Raw genomic sequence first — 13107 nt, 5'->3', positions numbered from 1 at the left:
TTTCATACGTCCCTCTTTGACATTGACCAAACAAGGTGCGCTATTATAGCCTAATCATAAGACGCGCTATTACGCATTCATTGTGTGGATGCTGCCATCTAAAAGCTATATTGTTCATGTTTCTGCAAAATACATGTCGTGAGCTTAGAATGATAAGGTTCTATCTCCGTTTAGGGTAGTTCAGAGATATTGAGCGTCAAAGTTTTTACATTCCATTATGTTTTGTGATATGGAACCGTAGTATTTTATTAATTACTAACTCAACAATGTCAACATTTTTTAAATAACACCACACAGGCATTAATAAACACCTAATGGATCAGATTGTGTAAAAAAACTCAATTTTGACAAAAATGGAGATAGAACCTTATAATTCTAACGCACGTCATGACATATCTATTAATACCACGCATACTGGTCGAATGCATGACTGTGAATGAATGGAAAGACAACGGGTCATGCATTTATGAATCATATCGCCTACGATTATTTTTCATACGTCCCTCTTTGACATTGACTAAACAAGGTGCGCTATTAGCCTAATCATAAGACGCGCTATTACGCATGCATTGTGTGAATGCCATCTGAAAGCTATATTGAATGAATGAATGAATGAATGGTCTTTATTGTCATTAATACAGTACAGGTACCATACAATGTTCATTTTTCTGCAAAATAGATGTCTTTCTGTAGGTGTTCAAACTAACACTGTGTCTCCACTGTCATTTGATTTTAGGACCCGATAAATGGGCTGATAACTTCCCCATCGCCAACGGCCCCCGCCAGTCTCCCATTGACATCGTACCCGGCGAGGCGCAGTACGACAGGTCCCTGAAGCCCCTCACCCTGAAGTACGACCCCTCCACCTCCCTGGACATCCTCAACAACGGACATTCCTTCCAAGTGACCTTCGCAGACGACAACGACAGCTCAAGTAAGTGGCAAACCCCCCCCACCTGGAGACGCTTGTGAATGAATGAATGAATGAATGAATGAATGAATGAATGAATGGTCTTTATTGTCATTGATATAGTACAGGTACCGGGTGGGGGGGGGCTCCCCTGGTGCTAGGAAAAAAAACTAAAAACAAGAAGGGAAAAGAGCTGGTTTACATAAAATAAAGGCTATGTACACTATCCATACTATACTATACAAATAAAACACTGTGCTGTACTATATGCTTATGCTATACATATACTAACATTTCCTATCTCTGAACCTTATGTACCCTAGGGTTGTCATATTGCACATAGTGTTATTGCACATTCATTTAAAGTGTCGCAGTTTGCAGGTTTGAAATGAAATATTTTATACAACAGAAAAATACTACAGACATTGTTTGTGGTTGTTGTAAGGGTGGATGGGATGTTTTCATTCATTCACACAGTGCATGGAGACAAAGTTCAATTGCCACCCTTACCCAACCGTTCCCACGGCTGCAAGCGAGGTCAATAGCGCACAAACCGTCTAGGTCAGTCAGATGGTTAATGATTGCATGGGACAACATCAGTGCACGGGAATGTGTTTAGTGAACAAATACAACGATCCTAGGTTTCACTCTTGACTGTCGTTATTATAGTTCGATGGCCTTTAATCTATTCTCTCTTCAGACAATAGATCGTGAGACACTTTCGTTAGCAAAAATGCATCCTTCATTTGATTAGTGGAAATTAAGTCAATACATCGTAAACAATGGAACCAAGGAGAGAAACAAAAGACATGATTATATTCCATGATTTCGTTACACACCATCACCAATGATTGACTGGTGTGTTTCTGCAGTATTTGTTATTGGATTACGGATTTTAGATATTGAATGAGTATATCAGCGGTTATTTTAATCAATCAATTTATTAATGATTGAATACTAACGCTTGGGCTGTATCCAACTGACTGTGTTTTAACGAGCAACATCGGTGCCTTATTGTAGAATGATCGGTGGTTTGTGAATGAGAAAGCGGCTATTTTCGTTACAAATATACTATAGTATATAAATATATAGTATATTTAGTTGATCGTTCTGCAGATGTTAAGGAATCCCAGTATAATAATATAATACAATAGTTTCACTATAAATGCGTCTCCTTTGCGTGTGTGTGTGTGTGTGTGTGTGTGTGTGTGTGTGTGTGTGTGTGTGTGTGTGTGTGTGTGCATGTGTGTGTGTGTATGTGTGTGTGCGTGTGTGCGTGCGTGCGTGACTGCGGCTGCGTGCGTGTGTGCGCGTGCGTGTATGTGCGTGTCTGCGCGTGTGTGGTTTTGAAAATGATTACCTCACGTTGTCCTGTAAGCAGGGTGGATGGTTAACATCGCTCATAATATAATCCTACACAGGACCCTAGTACACTCACACCCTCCTCTACAAGATATACCTTCTCCGCCTTCTTATCGTGTGGAGCCAACTGGAACTAATATCTTGTTCAAAGAACACCTACTGTAGTCTGTCTGTCCGTCAACATGAGAGAGAGATAGACTGATTAAGGACAGGCTACTGCTGCAACTACATTTACTGGCATAGGTTTTTGCTAATGATGACTGACGTATAGATGGTTCACTTACTTAAGACAAAATGTAGCCTACATGTAAGTTGCTTTGGATAAAAGCGTCTGCTAAATATAAACTATTTAATGTGAATGTAATTGACTGCATATACATACATGCCTTATGTAATATCAAAGGAAACATCAACCATTTTTTTAACAATACCTGGACGTTAAAACACAGCTGGAAGGAAGTCTGTCTGTCTGTGTGTGTTAGTGTGGGATGTGTGTGTTAGTGTGGGATGTGTGTGTTAGTGTGGGATGTGTGTGTTAGTTTTCCTCAGCATTATGTCTGTAACCCTCTCAGTACAGAATTCTGACACCAGATCATTATGTACATAAATTGAATCCCACCCAGCGGCATGTTGGCAAATTGCATTTAGAAATGTCCCAGTAAACATACTGTGTGTCCTTTTCTTTCATATACTTGCAAGTCTCCTCACGCATTGTGCAAAAGTGGACTTGGACTCGTGCTGTAAAATCAAGGTCTACTATATTAGATTAGATTGTGCTTTAACGTAATGCTGGTCGCAGACATTTAGTTTGGCCTCACATGCTCCAACAAGGTCATGTTTTCCGGTCTAATGGGCCTCCTAATATATGATGACCCATTGATGACCCGTTGTACCATGATCCTAGTTACATGTACAGTATAGTCTACTGTAGGCCTATGTGTTAACACTAGAACAGCCGTGGGTGGGGTCATAACACTAGAACAGCCGTGGATGGGGTCATTAACGCTAGAACCGCTGTGGGTGGGGTCATTAACACTAGAACAGCCGTGGGTGGGGTCATTAACACTAGAACAGCCATGGGTGGGGTCATTAACACTAGAACAGCTGTGGGTGGGGTCATTAACACTAGAACAGCCGTGGGTGGGGTCATTAACACTAGAACAGCCGTGGATGGGGTCATTAACGCTAGAACCGCTGTGGGTGGGGTCATTAACACTAGAACAGCCGTGGGTGGGGTCATTAACACTAGAACAGCCGTGGGTGGGGTCATTAACACTAGAACAGCTGTAGGTGGGGTCATTAACACTAGAACAGCCGTGGGTGGGGTCATTAATGCTAGAACAGCCGTGGGTGGGGTGATTAACGCTAGAACAGCCGTGGGTGGGGTCATTAACACTAGAACAGCCATGGGTGGGGTCATTAACACTAGAACAGCCGTGGGTGGGGTCATTAACACTAGAACAGCCATGGGTGGGGTCATTAACACTAGAACAGCCGTGGGTGGGGTCATTTGACTCCTGTGAGTAAAACAAAATATTATATCTTTGCACTCGATCAAATTTCAGGACCCTCCTTTCATGACTTTTCCTAGATATGTGCGTTCTACCACCCAGTATCCTTACATTTTCAAAATCACATCAGGATAAGCTAGTATGCTATTTAGCAGTTTTTCTGTGTAGGAGGCAGGCTAATTTACACACTCGCCAACTAGTGGTCGTTGTGAGTTAGTAGCAGCTTCCTAATGTAAAGACTGTGGTCATTTGACCCCCGAGGCGGCTCTTATAGTAGATGTCGTTTTTTTGCACAGTGTTTGAGTGTGCGGATGCTGTTATTTTGCACTCTATTGATACTCTTCAGTTCCAGCACCTCAGCAAAGTTTGATAACGGATGAGCGGTGGTATTTTCACTATTTGGCTCTAATAGTAGGTAAAATAGACAAGGCCGTTCTAGTGTTAACTTGTGTGTCTCCTGTGTTCTAGTGTTAACCTGTGTGTCTGCTGTGTTGGTTGTACAGTAGAGTCTACTGTAGGCCTGTGTGTTGACCTGTGTGTCTCCTGTGTGTCTCCTGTGTGTCTCCTGTGTGTTAACCTGTGTGTCTCCTGTGTGTGTCTGCAGCTCTGACGGGAGGGCCCATCTCAGGGACCTACAGGCTGAAGCAGTTCCACTTCCACTGGGGCTCGTGTGACGAGCACGGCTCTGAGCACACCGTGGGAGGGACCAAGTACGCCTCTGAGGTACCGGCACTCTGCATTCAATTCAGTTCAACTTTATTGTCCATGTACAATGCACTAGGAACATGACTTGGTATTCTACCATACTAAACAAGCTACAGTACACACAACAACGAGACGACAACACAACAATACTCAACAAGACACACAATATATACAGTCCCTATATGAGTGAATAAATATACTGTAGGCTACAACTTAGTGCAAAAACGTGTTAAGTGCAAGGTGCACTGATGCACATGCACTCCTTTACATGACCTCAGGATAAAGGAAGAGAAGAAGGGAAGGAGGGGAAGAAAAAGAAAGAGCATTTCAACTCCAGAGTTTGAAATACCCTTTTTTAGTTTTTTTTAAAGACACGTTTTATTTGTTATATTCGTTTTTCTTTAGTCGCCTCTTTTTGTGTGCTAACATAACAGTTCGATTTTTTTTTTAATGAAATGGAAAAATGGGCCTCTCGCACTTCGTGAATCGAATTTTAATTAATGTCCTGAATTGACTTGGCAATGAAACGGAACGCCCACAGACGCTTTCTCCGTTCATCATCTGTCATTGAATAAAAGCCCCCATGCGTTTAATTCCCAAACTGGCCTAAACCCCACTGTACAATAGTGTCAATAGGTCCAAAGCCCCCACGAATAGAGGCGAGAAAAGACTCTTCAGGGTGGTGTGAAAAAGAAGAAGAATTTCATAATCTGGTTATTTACGGCCCTTTGTCCCTGTCTATTCATCCTAGCTCCATCTGGTCCACTGGAACACCAAGTACCCCAGCTTTGGAGACGCTGCTAGCCAGCCTGACGGCCTCGCTGTGGTGGGAGTGTTCCTCCAGGTCTGTACCAACGGACACAGCTTAGCGCTAACACTAGTACTGGCATTACTAATGCTAACTAAGGCTCTCCTATTGTAGGAGTTTCTTGTCAATATTCTGTTTGATACATGCAGTGTACAATGGGGGAAATAAGTAACAAATCAATACTTTTTTCCTGTTTCATTCCACTTTATTACACATAACTTTATTTACATACGGGCTTTAATGTTTAGATTGATTGTCTGGATTGTTTGAGTTAATACCAACGTCTGGTGCAAATGTCACTTGAATAGGCTCATTGGAAATACATTTACTGGACAACATGTTGATGTGTTCAATACTTATTTCCCCCACTGTAAATAAACATTTCTTCAAGCACAATGTGTGATGAATTGTTTTTGTATTTCTTATAGGTTGGTGCTGAAAATGCCCTGCTTCAGAAAGTTCTTGATGCTTTTGATGCAATCAAGGCAAAGGTAAATCTATCTGGACTGTTAACAGTTATTTTTGGTGATCAAAACCAATCCGATCCATTCATCCAATCTGATGTCCACTCTCTTCTTCTTTGTTTGTTTGCTACAGGGTCAGCAGACCACCTTCATGAACTTCGACCCCACCACCCTGCTCCCCGCCTCACTAGACTACTGGACCTACGACGGCTCTCTGACCACACCCCCTCTGCTGGAGAGTGTCACCTGGATCGTCTGCAAGGAGCCAATCAGTGTCAGCTCTGCCCAGGTATGTCAAGTCACATGACCTCATATATACAAGCCGCGTTCGTCAATTCGCCGGACCGCTTGCTGGGTTCGACGTCATAATGGAACCAAGTAATTTGATTGGACAAGAGGCAGTCGCGTGGACGCTCCGGCGCTCTCAGAGCTCATTTACGAACAATCAATCATTATATAATCATAATTTAATGATTTAGTAATTTAAAGGCAATATTAAAAAGATGGGTTTTTTGTCTTGACTTGAACATATTTGCTGAAATCTAATGAATTAATAGGAAGATTGTGTTTCTCAAACCAGTCAGATTAACTGAGTCGTTCATCCAAGCCTAACCTCCTCCTCTCCCTCCTACCTCCTCCTCTCCCTCCTACCTCCTCCTCTCCCAACAGCCTTGCCCTTGTGGTTTGACTCTCTTGTGACAATGTGAAAATTAACACGGCCCAGCCAAATGTTTGTTCCATGCCTTAGACGGAGAGTCTCAAGGGTAAACAGGGTTGTGTGTACGTAACCTTTACACGTGGTGCCGTACACGCCTGGCTGGGACATCAGATAGTTTCTCATAAATCATTAATGTACAGTAACCTACAGCAAACACCATTAAAGGTAACACCTCAGAACAGGGAAAGTCAGTTCTCATACAGTAAAAGTTAACACTGTCGTAAGTAAGTAAGTAAGTAAAGCTTTAAACCTTTCATACAAGCTTTTCATACAAACCTTTCATACAAGAAATGCAGCTCAAAGTGCTTTACAACAGGGTAAAAACATATACAAGCATAACAAATTAATATAAAAGCAGGGGAAGTATATAAAACAAAAATAAGGTACAAATAAGGTCGTCTTATTAATCTTATTCAAATAAAAAAAAACATACACATTTGTGTAACAGTGATTGAGTGTGGCATCGCATGCAGCCATGCGCTCTTGTTGCGGCGGTGAACTCCTGACCTCAGTCTCATCCGTTAGATGTCGTTCATGTTCACAAAGTTAATGACAAATTCTTTAAATAGGTCACCTGACTGAACGCCACAACTGTGACCTCTTTCTTTGGCATTCACTGTAAGCATCGACAGAAAACAACAAACCACGTTCCACGAATAATGGTTTTGAAGACACAAACATACATAGCCAACCCTAACCAGTCAGTCAGTCAGTCAGTCAGTCAGTCACTCAAAGCCTTTTGCTTCATGTACACATTGTGTGTGTGCAACCCCAGTCTCTGAACTAATACGTTCTCTGGGTGATCGTTTCTGCAGACCAAAGAATGCGTCCTGTGTTGCTAGTATTTGCTAATGCCTTCCCCAGACAGCTTACCCCAACCATAACCACTCAAACGTAATGCCTGACACTGCCTAACCGCTATGCAAGATGAAAGTCACCTGACTCTCAGTAATGTGTCTCGCAATTCACGTAACTCTCATGCAATGTATCTTTAGTTTTTGAGGTATCATACAGCGCCACATGTGGTCAACGCTGGTATTGCCAGATAACACATTCACACAGATCATAATGTGACGGCAGCTGGTGAAAGGGGGAACAAGTCGGCAACCGATTCAAATGTTTGGACTGACTGACTGACTGACTGACTGACTGACTGATTGAGTGACTGACTGACTGAGTGACTGACAGGGAAGGCAGGTCAGGAGGAGAACTGACTCTAACTAATCTCTCCCTTCTTCTCTCCTTCTTCCAGATGGACAAGTTCCGTAGCTTGCTCTTCTCCTGCGAGGGCGAGGACGCCTGCTGCATGGTGGACAACTACCGCCCCCCCCAGCCCCTCAAGGGCCGCCCCGTGCGTGCTTCTTTCCAGTAAATCCTCCAATCCCCCGACCTCTCTAAACCCCCACGTTCCTCCCCCCCAACCCCCCCTCCACCCTGCTTAGTGAGACACCCAGGAGACCTCCCTGGCTGTGCAGCGAGCCACAGAGCCACAGAGCACCCATTCATTCAGCCATTTTGTTTTGTTCCTAAGTGAAACCCCTGTAAGGCCATTCCTCCAGTGCTGGGGAGGGGAGGAGGGGAGGGGAGGAGGGGAGGGGAGGAGGGGAGGGAGGAGGGGAGGGTGGGAGCCTTGCTGGGGAGGGAGAAGAGAACCACTTGAGCCATTGACCTTCTTTGTGTCCCCCCCCCCCCGCGCGGCAGGCTAACTAGCCACTAAAGCCCCTACCCAATGTATTTATTTGTACTATGTGTGTCAACGAACAAACGACAAACAACGAAAGCTAGTGAAGGCTGGAAATAATAGGAATGTAGCGATGCTGATAATGTCATAGATTCCGAGATGGAGGACATGAGACGAGACGAGGCTGTCTTGACTGACTGGCAGTGGCAGGCCTGGGGTGGAGGAGGCTGCTAGGCACACACACGCACACACACACACACACACACACACACACACACACACTCGTCCTGCCAGTCTGTCTGTAATCTCTGACTGACTGCCTGCCTCAGGATCACAGCAGCTTAATGAAACACAGCGGTCGCTTCCATCACACACGATTGAACAGGAAAATCCCCCTCTGGCACACACACACACACACACACACACACACACGCACACACACATAGTACGTCTACAGGCATTGACCTGCTCAATGCTTTCCATACTGTAAGCATGTCCACTTTGCATACACAGGATACAGACATGTACAGTGGCATACACACACACACACACCCAACGTGAGGTTACAGCTACTACTGCTAGGTACCAACAGCAGCGCTGTCATGACAACGGCTTATTCCTTTTTATCACAGCAGATCTTCAATACTTTGTTTGTTTGATTCGTTCCTCCCGGTGCGTTAGCAAACAAATATTAACGGATGACGTTTGCTTGTTTGACACGCGACCTGCGACCAGTAGCGTCGTTTAAAAAAAAAAAAGATTCCTGAACGATGTTGTTGTGTAACCGAACCGTCCTCTGAACCGTGTGTTTGCTGTGTTGTCTTGATGATATGACAATGGGAGGGGGGTGACCCCTTTTTTAGACATTATGGATTATGTAATAATGCGTTTTATAACCCGTTACTGGATGTATTGTGTTGCAACGCTTCAAGACGCACAAGACGCCTCAAAGGCGACGCCGTAGGGCTCTGAGTCGACCACGCAGAGCCGAGGAGGAGATCAACCCGCCAACTGATAAGCTGCGTAGCGTTAGCCAGGTATCAGGTCCCTCTAAGCCAGATTATGAATCAGACAGGGGGTCTTTGACCTTTAATACATTTTGGGGGACCACAGAATCAGGCTGTTTAGGGGTCAGCTTTTAATTAATTAATTGTATTTAATTTCTTTTTACATTTGATGAAATTAAATGACATCATGTCTCGTGATTGTGATTATGATAATGAAATGAATGACTTCAAAAGTCTTATTGCCAAGAATCGTTGTTATTAGGGCCACCCTGGGAGTAAAGTCTTGCTTGTTCCGCTATTTTTGGAAGTGGACATTTTATCAGTTGAATAAATATATTTTATGACTAATTTGTTGTTTCTGTTGTTCTTTAATCTACTTCAACACCAGTTGAAGATATAACATAATCATATGATGCAGTATTTCATGACTTTCACTACTGGGTAAAAAAATAAATATACGTATATCAGTGTTTTTCAGTGTAAACAATGGTTTAAATGATAAGGCCATTCCGCTCACATGCTACAACTCTTGCATCATGAGGCTTTACCTCAAATACTCTTATTAACATTATATATTATATAATATTATAACAATATAATGCGGTACTTGGTACTGTATACTCCTGTATATTTGACTATAGTACCATATACCTTACTTCTCCCAGCATGCACTGCAACGTGCTAATCACTGACACAAAACCAGTCCGCAAGGTCACATGATCGCCAGGTTAAACTCTCACCCCTGAGCCCCACCCCATATGGGGCTCATATCATCACAGATGCCAGGTGAAGATCTCTGTATGACCCGTCTATGACCCCAGAGAGCAGGAAGAGATACACAACACTAATGGCTTAGGTCACCTCTTCCTGGAGAGCTGGTTAACACCAGAACAGCCGTGTCTATGTTACCTACTATGAGAGCCGCCTCGGGGGTCAAATGACCATAGTCTTTACAATGGGAAGCTGCTACTTACACACAAAGACCACTAGTTGGCGCGTGTGTAAATTAGCCTGGCTCCTACACAGAAAAACTGCAACATAGCTTTATACTAACTTATCCTGATGTGATTTCGAAAATGTAAGGATACTGGGTGGTAGAACGCACATATCTAGGAAAAGTCATGAAAGGAGGGTCCTGAAATTTGATCGAGTGCAAAGATATTACAAAAAACGACTCAAAGGGTGAAATGACCCGACCCACGGCTGTTCTAGTGTTAAGCTGTGGTTTCCTGGACAGATATTAAGCCTACGCCTGGAATAGAAATCACTTTCAATGATTCTCCAGAACTACAGGACTAACCTGGGTCCGGGGAAAGTCGCCCTTCGACTAGAGACATTAAAAGCAACACAACACATCCCATCTCTACTTTTGCATCAGCTAATCGTGAGCTTAGAATGATAAGGTTCTATCTCCGTTTAGGGTAGTTCAGAGATATTGAGCGTCAACGTTTTTACATTCCATTATGTTTTGTGAGATGGAACCTTTGTATTTTATTAATTACTAACTAAAACATTTCAACATTTTAAAAATAACACCACACAGGCGTTAATAAACACCTAATGGATCAGATTATGTAAAAAACTCAATTTTGGCAAAAATTGAGAATATAATTATAACGTCACGTAATGGTGGATCCTAATAAAGAATACATCCAATCAAATCAAATCAACCACTGGGGTTGGAGACTTCACACTCAGACGACAAACACACACCAAACAAAGGGGCGTGTCAGGTAACAGGTCTCATCTTCTCTCACTGATGTCTGAAGAGGTGGTTGGGTTTCTCGGCTGAGCTCGAGGTACTAACTCAGGAATGTGTTTCTTGTGGGTCCAGTGGGACGGATCGAGGCGGGTCAGAGCTGCCAAACCTCCGGCCGCAACTGGAGGAGCACAACTCTTCCAGTCAGAATCCAGTCAGCAGGGCTGAAGGGGTCGTCTGTCTGCCAACGTCAAACTCTGACAGTGTTTAATATGTCGTGGCCGTCTGGATTTCAGATATTTACATGCAGTTTTCAGTTATGTTTAGCTTTTTCCAAACGAGACTGTATACATTTTAAGGGAAAATGGATTTAAGGTTTAAGGGAAAATGGACGAGAAATATGGTGTGGTGGGGGGGAGGGGGTGCAGAGCGAGAGATGGAGAAGAATGGAAAGAGAGAAAGAAGGAGAGAGAAAGAGAGAGAGTGTGGGGGTTGGGGGGGGGGGGGGTGGGGGCAGGTGGTAGAGAAATAATGGAATACTGTCTTATCCCCCCCCCCCCCCCCACACAGGACTATCACTATGTGCAAGATCACAGGCAGAGTTCCTCTAGTTTGCTCTCCTACGTTACAGAATCTCCATCTCCAAATGTCCTCCCACGTCCTCCCCCAGACCCGTTCAACACCCTGCGTCTCTCTGCATCTCTGTGGTGTTATGACAGCTGGTCGAGAGGAAGGCTCCTGCTGGGCAGCACGTCGAGCAGCTGCCGCCATGCTTGTTTACCTTCTTTGTCTTCTTCTTCATACGGCGTTACGGTTACGATCAGCACTATGAGGGGGGATGAGGGGGGGGATGAGGGGGGATGGTATCTCGTCCGTGAAATAAAAACGGTCCAAATCATCCCCCTTCTAAAACTGCCACCCCCCCCCCTTTCCATCCCTTAAGTCATTCTATCAATGAACGTGGTATTACTGCTATTTCAACATTTAAGTTTTGCGCATATTGAGTCAAATACTGTGGGGGAGGGAAGGGTCACGCACACATGCAATGACATTTTTACCACCAAGTCACTGACACTGAAGTCACTGACACTGAAGTCACTGACACTGAAGTCGCTGTGGGGATGCAAAAAATTGTCCCCATATGATCAAATCCACCATCCCCCCTGACTTTCTTTTACCACTTGAGTACTGGTTACGATGGGAACAGACAATGTCCCCGGCCATTCAGTCTGTAGTAGGGTAGTAGTGCTTCTCTAGGTCATACACCCGCCTCAATGACATAATAGATGAATATTTTGCATGTTGCTGATCATCAGTGTGCAGCGTGACACATCCCAGCGTTGCGTCTTATGTAACGTGGCGTTGGTGGTTTGACATATATTTAACAGACAAGACGTACACACACACACGCAAACAACAACACCCTCCACAATTGTTTCTCTAATGAACACACAACGAACACACACAGACAGACACACACACACACACACACACACACAGACACACAGACACACACACACACATACACACACACACACACACAGACACACACACACACATACACACAGACACACACACATACACACAGACACATACACACAGACACTCTCACACACACACATACACACAGACACACACACACACATACACACAGACACACACACACATACACACAGACACACACACACACACACACACATACACACACACACACATACACACAGACACACATTCACACACTCACACACGCAGACACACAGACAAACACACGCACACATACACACAGACACACACACAGACACACACACACAGACACACACAGAGGGAGGATCGACTGCAGAGCTCGGGGGGGTGCATGGTCGATAAACCTGACCGTGCACTACTCTCTGATTAACATCCAGGATGAAACCCAACCCCCCACACACACACCCCCCAGCACCCCCTCCCCCACCCCCAGTCAAGGACAGGGACAGCACTCTCCCCAGGGCACTGAGGCACATCACCCCAGCGCTGCACCACCACCACCACCACGGTACTACAACACACGCCTCATCATGAACTCACACAGCCAGTTGGTTCCCGCCTCACAGTTAGCTTAGTAGCTAGCTTCCATGAATTGTGTCATGTTAACAAATCCATACTGATCTTCCGCCAAATTGATTCAGAAATCGTTGCGATGAAAAGTGTTGACAATTGAAGAGTAGTAGTAGTAGGAGATGCTAATGGATTGTTATGCCTGTTA

At 44.2% G+C, this 13107-nt stretch overlaps 1 protein-coding gene across 1 annotated transcript in view; it reads left to right on the top strand.

The window, feature by feature from the left end:
• Positions 1–8029, top strand: part of LOC308174064 (carbonic anhydrase 1-like) — an 8326-nt gene extending 297 nt beyond the window's left edge. The window contains exons 2-7 of the mRNA XM_080549117.1: positions 737–934; positions 4388–4506; positions 5240–5332; positions 5725–5787; positions 5894–6049; positions 7731–8029. Coding sequence (XP_080405243.1) covers positions 737–934; positions 4388–4506; positions 5240–5332; positions 5725–5787; positions 5894–6049; positions 7731–7850 — 749 coding nt within the window. The 3' untranslated portion in view covers positions 7851–8029. The remainder of the gene's footprint in view (positions 1–736; positions 935–4387; positions 4507–5239; positions 5333–5724; positions 5788–5893; positions 6050–7730) is intronic.
• The last annotated feature ends 5078 nt before the right edge of the window (positions 8030–13107 follow it).

Source organism: Nansenia antarctica (genome assembly GCF_963989245.1).
Source record: "Nansenia antarctica genome assembly, chromosome: 19".
NCBI classification, from domain to species: domain Eukaryota; kingdom Metazoa; phylum Chordata; class Actinopteri; order Argentiniformes; family Microstomatidae; genus Nansenia; species Nansenia antarctica.
This window is presented reverse-complemented; position numbering and strand designations above follow the sequence as displayed.